This window comes from Helicoverpa zea, chromosome 29, assembly GCF_022581195.2.
Source record: "Helicoverpa zea isolate HzStark_Cry1AcR chromosome 29, ilHelZeax1.1, whole genome shotgun sequence".
NCBI classification, from domain to species: domain Eukaryota; kingdom Metazoa; phylum Arthropoda; class Insecta; order Lepidoptera; family Noctuidae; genus Helicoverpa; species Helicoverpa zea.
In genome coordinates this window covers 2,352,969-2,368,523 of record NC_061480.1, presented here as the reverse complement: position 1 = coordinate 2,368,523, position 15,555 = coordinate 2,352,969, and the positions used below count along the sequence as shown (strand labels likewise).

The window sequence follows — 15,555 nt, the reverse complement described above, 5'->3', positions numbered from 1 at the left end:
ATTAAGTTACGTTTGAAACTCTCACCTTATTTATAAAACGTGGTTTTTCAAAACTACCGTTTTTAGTGTCAAATCTAGCACTAAAACCTTTGTGTCTGATGTTAATATGTATAATAATAATAATAATTTACGCGTAGTGGCGTTTAAATATTCGGTTACCATCTTTATGCAAATAGGTAGTTAAAAATTAAGGTTGAGTTGCACCATTTAACTATAACGATAACCAAACCATCTCCAGCCGTATACTTGCCGCCCATTTTTCAAATCGGCGATTTGACAACTGAAATTGGTTCGGTTATCGTTACAGTTAAATGATGAAACTCACCGTGAGCTTTATATATCTCTAGATTACTTATTATTCTAACCTAATGTTTTATATTTCACACGCAACCAAGGAGCAAGCCATCTACTCTACATATTGCATCGCGTGCAATGTACGATTATCTAACTAACCTTGTTCTTTTTATTATCTTGTTAGCTAAACTGTCGGCTAATTTATTACCGAACTCATTTTCTAAATATCGCACTTAAAACTATTAGTTTTATGTATGCAAATCATACGCTGTCCGCTTAAACACGCAAACATTTGGATTTGTAACAAAATACATACGTGCGATGCTCGAATTTATATCTAACAATCACTACCATTTAATCATCATTTTAATTCATCACAAGGCTATTATAATTATCTATTTAGTTAGCAAAATGCTGTAATTTAATATGTCTACTTACGCTTTGTACTTTTTTTTACGTTAATTTACCCTAATTTTTATCTAGGGTAATCTTTATTAAAAAACGGGCACTTAAACGAAATCTTGGTTTTAACGACTGTCTTTCATTATATAAATTTATTTTACAAATTCGCCTACCTATTTTTCAAATGTACCTATGTTTCAAAAGGTTTTAATGACTGTAATGTTACTAGCAGCAAAAGGGAAAGTGGTAAAACCAATATTTCGCACGTGGTTCCTGTTTTTTCTAGAAAAGAGTATATGAGTATAGTTATTGTGTATTTTTAATTATTTTTAGCTAGTTAAACTGTTTGTCGTTTTTCTGTGTGCTTTTGTTGTTTCTGTTTTTGGGTGTTGGTCTATTTATTTTTCATGGTTTTCTTGCGAACAAAGTTACATTTTGGCAATTAGGATTTCTTCAATTAACTTTTAGATTTCAGTAAGCAGTATTTTGACTATAGTAGACATCAATATTCATACCTATTTAAATGAAGCTTTACATAAATTAAACTATTCGAGCTTAAATTACATAATCTTATTGCCAAAACATAACTTTATTCTCTCTCACATCATTCAAAACTATTATTTCTTCACAATACTAACATTATAATATATTTTCTAGCATACGGCAGCAGTGGAAGCAACACTCGACCAGCTTCTGTCGCCGGCAGCGGCGGCTCGCCAGCGCTTGATCAAAGACCAGCTTCTAGGTAATTATACCTCTTTTATACGAGTCCTGGAAGAAATACTTCCCTTGCCTGGTTAAAATATAGCTTACGAACTTCAATCCTCAATAACTTCATTGCATACCATAATGTGTACAAGGTTGGTGGGTAAAATTAAAAGAAATGATTATGGATCCTGTCGGCGAGGACGAAGAGCGCTTTTTAAACATAATAATATTGAAACTTCTTCTAGGAAGAACTTTTTATAATTCAGTAATTTTTACGTGAAAGCCGGACATACGGACAAGGTTACGTTGACATTTAAAATGATAAACAAGGATTGTAATGAAAAAGTTTCTATTTTTCGTAGCAAATAGAAAGATAAATCAGACAAAACTTGAACAGTCTGTAAAAATGGTTCTCAAAATAGTTAAATAAAAAAACTGTCACAGAGAAAACCTTTTATTATGGAATATACTTTATCAAAATCCGGTTAAAACCATTCTTTTTGTCCACCAGGTCATCGGGCGAGTCAGAGCTGTCAGTGAGCGGAGTTTCGAAAGAAAAGAAAGACAAAAAAGGCGTGTTCATCGGTCTTTTCAGCAGAAAGAAGCGACCACAGAGCCATATGTAACTCTATGGTCGAAAAACGTCAAATTATTGAACTAAAACCTGATTGATAGATTGATGAAAATTGATTGACGGATTGAAAAAATATTTTTTGACCCATATAAAATTAATTTTCAATAATTTGACGTCTCGTGTGTATATATGAGTATATAAAAGTATATACAGAAAAAAATATACAATTATTTTTTTGAATAATTTTTAAGTCATTGGTATTACTTAGTAGTTTCAAAATCGTGCCTTTTTCGAAAAATTAATGTTATCGAAATACATATTTTTGTCGTTTTAATGTTTTTTTTTTCTTGTGTTTAATGATTTGTGTTATATTTTGACGTTAAATTCAAGATGGCGGTTTTTTTGCTATATTACACAAATCGTTGAAAATAAGATAGATTTTAAGTACATATTTATGTAGGAAAGTGTCTTTTCTTCATTGTAATCGTAAATATGATTATAATATTTATATATATTTGTTAAAACATTCCTTGTAACCGCGATCTTAGAAGGAATTGATATTTAAGTAAGTTTTTTGACAATTAAGAAAAGTATTACATATTAAATTTCCATGTTTTAACTGAAACATTCTATTAACGCAACTTGTTATTGCAATTGTTAAATAAAGTCATATATTGTTATAACATTGAGGTTAAGCAACCGCTGGTGCGGTCGCGAATTGGATGGGTGACCTAGGATCGTGGAATTTTGTCACAAATCGGGACCAAATAGTTAAGTGGTCTAATTTAAGTTGCGATTTTAAAATGTATCTTTTAGCTTTGTCTTTTACGGGCTAAGCAAAGATAAAGATGTATCTTTTGGAAAAGATATGGAGATTTAAAACGAATGTGACAATCAAAGATGACAATAATAAAAATCTTAAGTATTTTTCGAGTTATATTTTAAAATCGCCGCTAAAATATCGAAAGCAATCTTTTAAATACAATATTTTACAGATTTATAGCGTAAGTAACATTTATTTTTAAGCATTATTTTATTATATTCATTAAATTCGGGGAACGAAAACTTGTGAATTAAAATAAATAAGAACGAATGAACCATACCTACCGCAACCATTCAATCAATGTTTCATTCATTCGATTATCTGTCAAATTCAACTGACAGCGTCTGACAATAATTTATATTAAAAAAAAACTAAGCGGGTGAGAATCCTCTTCTATTTGAAATCGGTTAAAAACAAGTACCTATTGAGTTTTCGTCTCCGGATCATCATCATAATATTGTTAAAAAGTTTATTTCTAGCATAATGTAAGTTAAAACAACATTTTTTTGTTCTGTACTGTGAAGTTTATAATAAAACAACGCTATTATATGAAATATTTCGTTTTATTTTAGTATCCCAAACATATAAATATTATATATACGAAAATTATTTATCGCAGAAGTACAGTCAGCGTCAAAAGTTACTGAACAAATTAAAATTTTCAAAAGTGCCTAAAGGTGTTATTAGACCAATCGATCAATCGTCGATCGACGGCATCGGTATAGCGAAATAGCGGGTGACGTGACGGCGGCGTCTACTAATCCATTCTGCCATCGATCGATGTCGTCGATCGACGATTGATCGATTCGTCGATTGGTCTAATAACACCCTAGTAAGGTAAACGGTCATAGTTTCTTAACAACTCACGCCAAAATTTACTTAACATCCTAAACTTGTTGAATGTGAGTAAAAGTAGATGAATACTCTGGTAAGATATCGATGATTAAAAAAAAATGTTTTATTCTGCTACTTTTGAAGCTGTACAGGCGTTATGACGTAAAACCCTAATCAACACTGAACCTTAAATACTTTAAAATAAAGTTGAAAATCTATTAAAGTTTGACAGATTGTATAACTTTGTGTCTGTAGGTATATTTAAGAATAAGAATAAATTATATCATAATATTTTCTGGACAAATAAGTCATCTAAAGTCAGCCATTGATATTTTGATTATCGTGCAGTCACTAGTAGCTAACTTCGGAGCTGCAATATTATTTGACGAAAGTTATAAGTAGTACGAAAGTAGTTTAGACAAGTTTTCGATATTGACGTAAAAACATTATATTTGATTCAGTGAAAAAGCTTGCATATTATACTAAAAATTTAAACTTAAGAATCAGCATAAGATCCAATAATACCAACATAAAGCGGATTAGGATTCAAAGGGTTATAATTAGCACCATATCTCCTTACAACTTCGATATTTCCCGTCTGAAACGCCAATTCTAACCCGGCTCTCATCTGAGCTGCCTGCACTGAATCAGGATTGATATTCGTCCCTGCTTTATTCTTTACATAGTAACTTATATCCCCCTGGGGGTCCTTAGAGACCCTTGGTAAATACATACGTTGATAATGGACAGATCTTTTGATAATTTTATGTACTTTTTCAGTTTTTTTGTGTTTCAATTCGTGTATTTTGTGAAGGTGAGACAGCAATTTGGATTTCTCGTGATGTGGTCGGCGTGTGTTTATATAAGTGCGGACAACTTGGATCGGTTTCGGTATGTGTATATGGACAGATTTCTTGTTGAAAAGGGACCGTTTTTGAACCGATTTTGGTTCGGTTATCGAGTTTTTTACTTCGAAAACGGCAGGTTTTTTGCTAAAACTCTTTTTAATTGGATTGGAGTTGTCCCAGACTTTGTATTTTATGTAGTAGTTCGCTAGTTTTGATAATGGGTCTTCCGTGTATCGTCTTTTTAAAGATCTGATTTTAGGATCCGTATTTTTCAAATCTTTAGTCATTTTCGTGAATAGACGAAGGTTTTCGAACTTTTTTCGGGTGATTGGGGATTTTTTTATAAATGATTTCGAATGTGATAGTCTGTTGATATGATTGGATGTGGTTTTGCTGTCATCAATCGACCGTTTTTTGAAAGATTTTGTATTTATAACCGACACATCAGAAATAGGATAATGAATTATAGTTTCACTTTCGAACGGTCGTTTTTCAACCGATTTGACAGCTGCCTTCGGATTATTTGACATTTGTATATGATTTGACAGTTGACTGTCACTGTCAGATATCGAACGTTTGTCAAAATGTTTTTCGTAATGGTGTTTTTCTTCTTTCTTTTCGGCCAAATGTTGCAAACGTTTTTCAACAATTGTTTTTACTACCGACTTTATGTTAGATAGTCTATGTTTTATTAATTTAACTAGAGGTACTGGATATGTTACTTCGTGTAATGGCTTCGTCGGAAAATAGTAAGTGTAGTCTGTAGATCTTTTAGTTTTTGTAGATTTTTGAGGGAAAGTTTCGCTCGGAGAAGAATTGGCTGATGTTATGAGGATTTCTGATGATTGTGCTGGTACGCTGTCAGGAGTCATGGAGCCAGATTGAGACGATGACGAAGGCGAAGAGGTAGTACCTGTAATAGAAATGGGATTTAATCATTGTTGTCAGCCTTTTTATGTAAGACTTTATGGTAAAGACCTTTTGGCTGGTTTGAGGACACGAAACAAAAAAAAATAGGTATGCTATTTTTGGAGTCGTTTTTTAAAGGACTTAAAAAGAAAATATCTAAGCTTAAATAGACTCCACGAAGGACACATTTATCGAACGGCCGAATACTGAAACGCCACTTTAAGGACGACATCATTCCATCTTTGTCACAATTAAATTTACTGCGACAGAAAGTAGAACATAAAAGTTAAGTAATGTTTGAGTATTTTGAGGTAAATCCTTGAAGGCAAAGACTTATCTTCATATTCATATTTATTTGTATACCATAATGTTACAATGATGTTACAAGGGGCTTAAAGCTAGGTACATATTATGGACCCTGTTATGGACCATATTATCTTCAGTATCGAAAGCCACACTATCCCCGAGGCCATATTTTACCCCATAAGGGAAGTAGTTCCCACTAGCAACAAAATAACTCACCACTAATATTCAACATCTGCTGTACCATCTCAGGTATTTCCAGCGGGTACCGACAGCGCTCCGTCGCTGGCTCCGAGGAGTTCATCTGTATACATTCTCTGAACTGTTTGTTCAGCTCCTCCGATGAAGGGACCAGGGTTTGGGGTGAGGGGATCTCGGTGGTTGGAGCTGGGAAGAAGTGGTTTATGTATATTTCTATATAATCATCGGCACGAATCTTGAGCGCTGACCTTCACCTGCGCAGAAGTAATTTATTGGGTCCCTTTTGTGGTATGAAGTGCGGCGCGGGGGCGGGCTAAAGCGGTGATTGGCCCGCAGTGCATCGCGTCATAGCCGTCACTCGGGATTGGTTCTTTGCTAATAAATCACTTCTGCACAGATGAAGGTCAGCGCTCAAGATTTGTGCCGATAACTATACTTATATATTGTTAAGCCACCCTGTGCCAAAAACGTGGTTTTAAAAAGTAACAGCTAGAGAGAAAAGTAGATTAAAGTTGTAGTAAGTAGATAAGTACTAGATTACGACAAATAAAGTTAACCTAACGCTAAAGCTGGTTTTAAAAACTATGTTTTATAATAGGTGGGAATACTATGTTTGACAGTTTGGTTGAACGCGCTAATCTCAGGTACCAGATCGATTTCAAAATTTTCTTCCCGTGTTAGATAGCCCATTTATCGAGGAAGACTATAGGGAACTTTTTATCCGGGTGCACGGAGTAGTTTCCAAGACGGGGCTAACCTATAGCATTCCTCGACCCATTCTCTCGAGGCACTGAAGTTCCTGAGAGTCCATTCAAACAAAAGAAGAACTCTTCAGCTATAGATTATTCAAATACATTTAAACTGTAAAAACAAAATTGTAACTTCAGACTTCTTTGACGAAAACTATAGAGAGACACACAGGAATAATGTGCCAAACAAAATTAGTTCTTACATCTAGTGGAAGAAGGTTCAGAATGCTCGATGTCTGGCTCGTAGCCGCTGAGGTACGCCAGCCGGTCGAGGAACCACGCCAACTTGAGGATCAGCTCATTCTCTTCCTGTTCATCTGTCTGTAGGAGATATTTGGAGTTTAGGTAGACCTTAGGCTGTTTTCAAATGTAGGGCCAAAGCCTGCTGAGACTACGGGATTGTTCGAAAGAGTTACCGTGGCCCTGATACATAAAAGGCCTACGAAGGAACACGATGTATTTTTAGTCAGTAAAAGACTGACACTCCCTCACCACTGCTAACCCACAGAGGGTCATTTGATGACTTTTGCCATCGATAAAAAAAGGATGTGTTCAAACCAAACCAAACCAGCCGCCGAATGTGAGCGAACGTTACGCAGTTTATTTTTTCCATACATATTCAGTTTTTCGTTCACATCTAACCGACGTAATGAAATGAAATGAAATGAAATGAAATGAAAATATTTATTCGCCGAGATATGGTTTACACAAAAGGTGGTAAAAACAAAAAAAGTCACTTAACATAATCTCGCCTTCAGTAGGCATGCGAAAATTATAACATAAATTATGCTTAAACCTATAACGCTTATATATAAAAGCTAATTTCTATAATTAAACGTAAGTTATAACGCTCTGCATAGACGCTGATATTCGGCGGCTGACAGTTTGTTGTTCCTATAATTCAGTAGGCAATCTAACAGAGAGACGTGTGTGTTGCTGAGAAGTTTAAGCCACTTCTTCTTCCCAGCAATAACACATAGGAAATGTTTTGATAGCCGAAAAGTACTGATTGGTCAGCCTTGTTCGAATAAAAACATATAAAGAAATAGATAAAGAGGTCTGTTGGATTTATGTACTACAGTTTTCTGTATATTTTTTATGTAATATGAGCTAACGTCAAAATTCAATCTCTAAAACAATGGATAGATACGTTATACAAATCCACCTTCAAACACCTACCTTCTGATACTTCTTAGCATAAGCAAAGTCTTGCAACCGCCGTGTAGCATCCAGGGCCAAGGATGCAAATCTTCTAATATGCTCACTGGAATCCGTCACTTCTTCACAAGACATCTTTCTACGACTGTTCAGGATATAGCCCCTGGACTCCGAAGGATACCTATATATTTATATTAGTTTTAAGTTATTATTCTGTCTAATTAACACTCTAATTTGACTGCCTCGTTGGTCTAGTGGTCGCAAGCGCGGCTGCTGTGCTCGAGGTCTCGGGTTCGATTCCCGGGTCGGGCCGAAATCGCTTTGTGGGTTTTCTTAAACTTTCACAAAGCAGTCCGTAGTCTGGAAGTTGGTGACTGATTCACCCGTGCATCGGAGAGCACGTAAATGTCGGTCCTGCGCCTGATCTCTCTCCGGTCGTGTCGGATTGCCGTCCCATCAGGTTATGAGAGTGAAGGAATAGGGAGTGCACCTGTGTCTGCGCAAATGCTCGTGCACCATAATGTGTCCTGCGCAGCTGGCTGATCTCCTTAAATGAGAATAGCCGCCGTGGCCGAAATCGGCCGTGGACGCCATCATCATTAATTAACACACTATATTATCTTCACTTGTAAGAAAAAGATAAGAAAGTCGTGGTAGCCTAGTGGGTAAAGGATAAGGACCAACCTTAGAGAGGTTGGTGCGGAGTATGCGTGCGTTGGTTCGATTCTAGGTCAGACAAGTACCAATGCAACTTTTCTAAGTTTGTATGTACTTTCTAAGTTTATCTTGGACACCAATGACTGTGTTTCGGATGGCACGTTAAACTGTAGGTCCCGGCTGTCAGTGAACATCTTTGGCAGTCGTTATTGGTAAGCAGAAGCCAGTAAGTCTGACAACCAGTCTTATCAAGGGGTGTCGAGTTGCCCGGGTAACTGGATTGAGGAGGTCAGACATCAGTAGCTCCTTGTTAAACACTGGTACTCAGCTGCATTCGTTAAGACTGGAAGCCGACCCCAATCTAGTTGGGAAAAGGCTAGGGAAATAATGATGATGTGGCGCCAAATATAAGTTACTCAGAAATTGAAATGACGACATGATATCCCATTAGTAATCTTTTTACAACAACTAATTTTAAAAAAAACACTCTTGTTGTTCATTCAAATATTGATTAACTATCAATTCTATTATAGTTTACCCCGCATCCGGTTAGACTGAAAGCCGACCCCAACATGGTTGGGAATAGGCTCAGAAGATGATGATGAGGTTCTCTGCTTGTGCAGCGGCGGAGCCAGCACAACATACGGGTTAGGGAAATGATCGTTGGTCTAGGTCGTAAGCGCGGCTGCTGTGCTCGAGCCTCGAGCCTCGAGGTCTCGGGTTCGATTCCCGAGTCGGGTCGAAATCTCTTTGTGGGTTTTCTTAAACACTCACAAAGCAGTCCGTAGTCTGGAAGTTGGTGATTGATTCACCCGTGCATCGGAGAGCACGTAAATGTCGGTCCTGCGCCCGATCTCTCTTCGGTCGTGTCGGATTGCCGTCCCATTGGGTTATGAGAGTGAAGGAATAGGGAGTGCACCTGTGTCTGCGCAAATGCTCGTGCACTATAATATGTCCTGCGCAGCTGGCTGATCTCCTTAAATGAGAACAGCCGCCGTGGCCGAAATCGGCCGTGGACGAAATTATATTTTCTATGGGCCTTAGATGCCTGATTTAAATAAATAAATAAATAAAAATACCTGGGTCGTGAAGGTACGGGAGCGTTGTCATAGTTGTTAAAGTTCAGAATTGGCATGGACCCGTTGGTTGGAGCAGATGAGCTGTTGCTTGAAGATGGTAAGCTGATCGGAGATGAGGTGTTTGATTCCTGGGATTATAGAAATAATATAATAATATACAATAGCATCACCGATGACGTCATCGCGGTAGCACCGGCTGTCGCTGAAAACCAGCGCTGGGACTCTGTCTCGTTTCGGGTCGCGGCATTATGCTGAGCGAGAGCCGTATTGCGCGCTTTAAGACGCATATTTTCCCCTTCTATTATTATTTCTGTTCATGTCTAATTTTAATCATAATAATGCTCAATCCTTCTCCATGTGAGAGGAGCCCTGTGCTCAGCAGTGGGACGATAAAAAGGCTGTAACAGTCTTATTTTAAGTGTGTTGCGTCTTTTATTGCCCAATATAATTTATTTTCTTTCTTTCTTTGTAATATAGTAACTGGCTCACTGCCTATGTGGTTTAGTGGTCGCAGGCGTGACTGCTATGCAGTCCTGGATTTATGAATAGGCCGTATAGGCCGCGGCCTAGGGGCGGCAGCGTCAGAGGGGCGGCAGGTTTCAGCAGATAGAAGTTAACACGTCGTCGTGTCGGGGGGGGGGGGGGGGTCTGCCCCGGGTGCCACGTCTCGGGGGATGCCATCTTGGTCGGCACATATCTGCACGACCAGGATGGCGCGGGCAGAAGGGACAAGTCACTGAGGGAGAGTGCCATTCCAGCCATTCCAGCCATTCCGGCCTAGAAGTCGGTGGCAAAATTAACTCGGGAACATCCATTCGACACCGAATTCTAGGCCGATGCACCTAAAAATAGTTGGCTTCGTAGTGTTTTTGGAAGTTGGTTTTATTTTTTTTAGCTTACCCAATTAGTATTATTGTTCTCCTGACAGCCTTTCAGCTGCGAGCTGTAATCTTCCAAGGACTTCTGCAGCCCCTCTAGATACGAGCTGCCGTCGCGTACGATGTCATAAACCTATGAAAAATAATTAAAATATTATGTTGTTAAATTTTGTTTAAAAGGTGGCGTGAATATGCAAAATCTAGATTCTTCATGCCCGAGGTTAATATTTCCGTTGTACAGGGAAGTAAGTTTTCTCCTAAAGCTCAATGCGGGTCAAGGCGGAAAATTCCAACAAATACATGCGTGGAGTCTATTCACGAAAAACATCGTGTGAATTTATACTTACAACTTTACTTACAAGCATTTAATATTTTTAAGTTATTGCATAGCTTCTATCGCGGGCCTTGAGCGCGGGGACCGAATCCAGAACTTCCGTAACGAAAAAATCTCACGCTGCCCACTCCGACGGGCACGGTGGTGTGGCTTAAAGGCCGTGCATCGTCTAATTTTTGCCAGGTAGGCATTATATTTCTATATATGTAATTTAAAATAAACTAAATCTATATTAACATAAAAGAAAGAAAACTTAAAACTATTAAACCGCTCTCACCAAAACTGTTCGCAGTTCTCGAAAATATTTTCAGGAAATTAGACTGGGAAAATTTTGGTTTAAATATAAATGGGAAGAAATTGAACCACCTCAGATTTGCTGACGACTTAGTTCTCTTTGAGGAAAACCCGAAAAATTTAAAAATAATGATCCAAAGTCTAAATGATGAAAGTCTGAAAGTCGGACTAAAAATGAACACCGAAAAAACGAAAATTATGACTAACAAACAACAGACGAACATAAAAATAGGAAATGAACTCCTCGAATATGTTAAAGAATATATATATTTAGGACAGGTTATATCTACTGAAGACCAAAATGCAAAAGAAATAAACCTGAGAATAGCTACGGGATGGAAAAAGTACTGGGCACTGAAAGAGGTAATGAAATGTAAAGATCTGGGAATGGCTATAAAACGAAGAACCTTCAACACATGCATACTACCTTGTCTAACTTATGGATGCGAGACTTGGTCACTCACCAAATCGCTCAGAGAAAAACTAGCCATATGCCAGAGAGCAATGGAGCGAAGTATGACAGGTACAAGAAGACAAGATCGGATCAGAAATACCATTCTGAGATCAAAAACGAAACTGACAGATGTTTTAAAAAGAATAGACCAGCAAAAGTGGAGATGGGCTGGCCACATGATCCGTGACAAGACGGAGAAATGGAGCAAGGCCATAACTGAATGGTACCCGAGAGATGGAAAACGAAATAGAGGAAGACAAAAAATGAAATGGGAAGATGATCTTAAACAGACTGCTGGTGCAAAATGGAAAAAGAAGGGTTGCAAATGACGAGTCAATGGAAGTTTTTGGAGGAGGCCTATGCCAACAGGCACTCTGAAACTAGAGATATATTGTAATGAACTTAGTATAGTGTAATTAATTTCATTGTAAAATATGATATATAATAGATTATTGTAAATTGTAAGTAGGTAATGGTTTCAGAATAAAGGGCTTTATTATTATTTATTAAAACTATTAAAGGGCGTCAAAAAGTTGATCCTCATCGCTGTCACCGGGCAGTGTACCCAGTGGGCAGTGTGTATATGTAATTTGAATTGATATTTCCATTTCTTTATTTACACTCTGTCTACATCTCTTTTATTCCTGTTTTCCGTTCACATGTGTTCGAAGAGATTTCCTTTAGAAATAAGAATCATCTAAATTCTTTCTTTCCGTGGTTTTTCTTTATGGTGTTTAAACAAAAAAATTGGAAATATACAGGGTTACTGGTAAGTAGACCGCATCCTTTCAGGAGGTGATAGTATAGGTCAATACGGACAAATTTGACCCTGGGATACACTAGGCAAAAGTTAACCCGTTTCAAGATAATCGAATTTCAAGATCAGTCGTCTAGGTACACGTATAAATTTTCATTATCAGTCAAAAGTCTCGTTTTTGTGGATTTTTGTGTGTTTTTGGATAGAAGATGAATCATTTCATAATAACAAACCATAAAACTGTACAAATCACAGAGGAAATTATAGTGAACAGCAATTACTTTTTTAGTAGATATTTTCTCAAAAATATTACTCTTAATTTTTTTGTGCAGAATACTTAAAAAACATCTACATTTATCTAGCTATCCAAAAAGCCACAAAACACACAAAAATCCGCAAAAACGAGACTTTTAACTAGTAATAAAAATGTATACGTGTACCTAGACGACTTGTAAAGAAAAGATCTTAAAATTCGATTATCTTGAAACGGGTTAACTTTTGCCCAGTGTATCCCAGGGTCAAATTTGTCCGTATTGACCTATACTATCACCTCCTGAAAGGATGCGGTCTACTTACCAGTAACCCTGTATAAGGATATCGTAAGGAGGCTATTAAGTAAGCAACATTATTAATTTTAACTTAGTCAGCAAGGGAGATTGGTAGACGTATTTATAAATTGCGCATCCGAGTTTTCTATTTTATTCTAGTACAGAGCTGTCCAAACCATGGCTCGCGGGTAGGGCTGCCATCCGTCCGGGTTTCCCCGGATTTGTCCTCGTTTGGTGGCCGTCTGGGGGCCGTCCGGGCGGGGTTTCAAGAAGTGTCCGGGGAAAACCCGGACACTTTTCATGTAAGGAAGCACCTCATTGAATTTAAGTATATGTTAATAGTAAATGATTTACAAATTAGGTATTATTTTGTTAAAAAAATCGTACTCATTCGGGGGAAAAAATGCGATTTACGCCAAATGTCCGGGTTTTTTTAATGTTTGTCCGGGTTTGGCGAAATTCGAGATGGCAGCCCTACTCGCGGGCAACTTGCGGCCCGAGGGTTGAATTGTTGCGGCCCGCAGAATATCTTTTATCTTTTTTGTTTAAATTCATTAATGAGCAAATTATTTTCCTCGCTACGAAATTCAAATCAAATGTTTTGTATTTGATTACATTAAACACACCAATCGACAACTTGGGAAAAAGTAGATAATAAAATATTGATTAATTAGTAATTTTTGTTGGCCCTGGGTCGCATCTAGCCCTTGGACAGCCCTGTTCTAGAATATTCACCTATTTAATAACACTAAGTTTCAAATTGTCGGTAATTTGAGCGATAAATCGGTTAATTATGAAATATTAATAGTTCTCAACAATTTATAATCATGTTGCATCGGTGTTACAGACGGAAGGATAGGAGAGATTATGATAATTTAACATCTAACCTTCATTTAACATACCAAAAGGCTTCGCAATACCACTTTTAGAACTCCAACTCAGAAAATGACAGCACTTTTTGAACGTCAAAATTTACAAAAGACAGCCCCCAAAACGCCCGCCCTTCACCACTTCGTAGGTGTTGTTGCTGGGAAGAAGAAGTGGCGCAACAAACTCCCCAGCAACACATGTCTGTCTGTAGGTTAGAAGAACAATTCAATAATGTTCAGTAGTTTCAGAATTTGCAAAGCTATCCTCAGGCCGCCTTCCGTACCTACTAGTATTTTTTTGTTGTTTAAACGTAACTAACTACCTTTCCGAACAAACTTACAGACCTACTTGCAACGCCAAAAGGCGTTAAGTTGTAGGTACTTATTGATTTTTAATTTCTTACCTTACCTTTTAATACCTGAACAAGCGAAGCTATTCGGCTGGTTATGGTTTGGTTATCGTTAATGTTAATATTTGGAACTTGGGCTGCGGGTAGGGCTGCCATCCGTCCGGGTTTCCCCGGATTTGTCCTCGTTTGGAATCCGTCCGTGGGCCGTCCGGGCGGGGTTTCAAGAAGTGTCCGGGGAAAATCCGGACATATTAATAGTAAATGGATTACAAATTAAGGCGGGTCTACGCTAGACGAACCGAGCACGAGCGGAGCACGAGCCGAACACAATTCGTCAAGTGTGGACCAACTTACAAGCCTCTAACGAGCGCGCTGCGAGCATTTCGTTCGTGCTCGGCTGCGTTCCGCCTGTTGTCGGTTTTTGACGAACACAAAGGGATTTGCTTCGCGAACACCGCTATAATAACATGGTGGGTTTAGTCAGTAAGAGTCTGACACTCCCTCACGCTGCACCCACAGCCGGAGGCGTCATTTGATGACATCCCATACAAAATAAAAAAAGTATTTTGAACTTACTTTTTTCTCCATGTAGGAATGATGATCATATTCATTCTCGTAGCCATGGTCATGATGGTGACTTTTATGTTTCCGATCTTCCTCATGATGCTTACTATTCCCTTCGATATTACTATAAAACTTCCTATCTTGAGGCGAATAATCTACTTTTTCATGCCCGTGATATTTCTTAGAATGCTCGTGTTTCTCGAACAAAAACTTTCTCACTTCCGGCAAATCGATCGTCCATGACGACACTTCCGCGAAAGCGTACGTCAGAATGAAAATCGCGAACACATTTCGAAACGTCATTTCTCCCGCGCTTTTTTTGACAGGTGACAGCAATGACAGAAACAAATCGATTTTTTCAAAAAAAAAGGTTTTAAATCATATTTTTTTAATGAGAACTTTTTGCTATATTTAGTTCTTAATACGTGGTTTTTCACGAACACTTCGTTAAGTACTGTTTAGAAACAAACGGATGAGATTTTTTCTTGTTAATTGCAAGTTTCCCGCGGCATATATTGTCCGAGGTTGAATTGAGTAATACTTGGCATCGCATACTATTAAAGTACATTGACCTTAGTTGTTTGTTAGATAATTAACTGCGCCCTGCGGTTTTGCCCGCCCTTAACCCCGGATTCACACCATTCTTAATCTTTGGTCAGGTGCTTACGGTTAGACTGGAGGACATAGGACAACATGCCTAGTTTTTGGGAAAAGGCTAGGCAGATGATGGCTGTAATATTTTCCCATTTATGTACAAAAGCTGTTCTTTTTATCCGGGTGTACGAAGTAAGTATTTCCCTCTGTAACAGGGCAAAACCACGGGAAACTAATAGTTCAAATAAATAATACAAGCAGCATAGCTTCTGATCGCTAACTCGATTGGTTTTCCGTTCAAACTGGTCAAGGTAATAACTTCAATATGCCTCAATATTAATTTATCCTCTTGCTGTGTTTCGGATGGCACGTTG

At 37.8% G+C, this 15,555-nt stretch overlaps 2 protein-coding genes across 5 annotated transcripts in view; one reads left to right on the top strand and one right to left on the bottom strand.

The window, feature by feature from the left end:
- Positions 1-3,355, top strand: part of LOC124644003 (spectrin beta chain, non-erythrocytic 1) — a 150,490-nt gene extending 147,135 nt beyond the window's left edge. For all 4 annotated transcript variants that reach the window (XM_047183171.1, XM_047183172.1, XM_047183169.1 and 1 more), the window contains 2 exons: positions 1,354-1,441; positions 1,916-3,355. In XM_047183171.1, the coding sequence (XP_047039127.1) occupies positions 1,354-1,441; positions 1,916-2,030 (203 nt within the window). In that variant the 3' untranslated portion in view covers positions 2,031-3,355. The remainder of the gene's footprint in view (positions 1-1,353; positions 1,442-1,915) is intronic.
- LOC124643905 lies at positions 3,346-14,890 on the bottom strand. Its single transcript, XM_047183030.1, has 7 exons — positions 14,600-14,890; positions 10,440-10,550; positions 9,540-9,667; positions 7,825-7,984; positions 6,849-6,966; positions 5,915-6,082; positions 3,346-5,396 (listed from the first exon to the last, which is right to left on the bottom strand). The coding sequence occupies exons 1-7, from the start codon at positions 14,888-14,890 to the stop codon at positions 4,132-4,134; spliced, it is 2,241 nt and encodes a 746-aa protein (XP_047038986.1). The 3' UTR covers positions 3,346-4,131.
- Between the last annotated feature and the right edge of the window lie 665 nt (positions 14,891-15,555).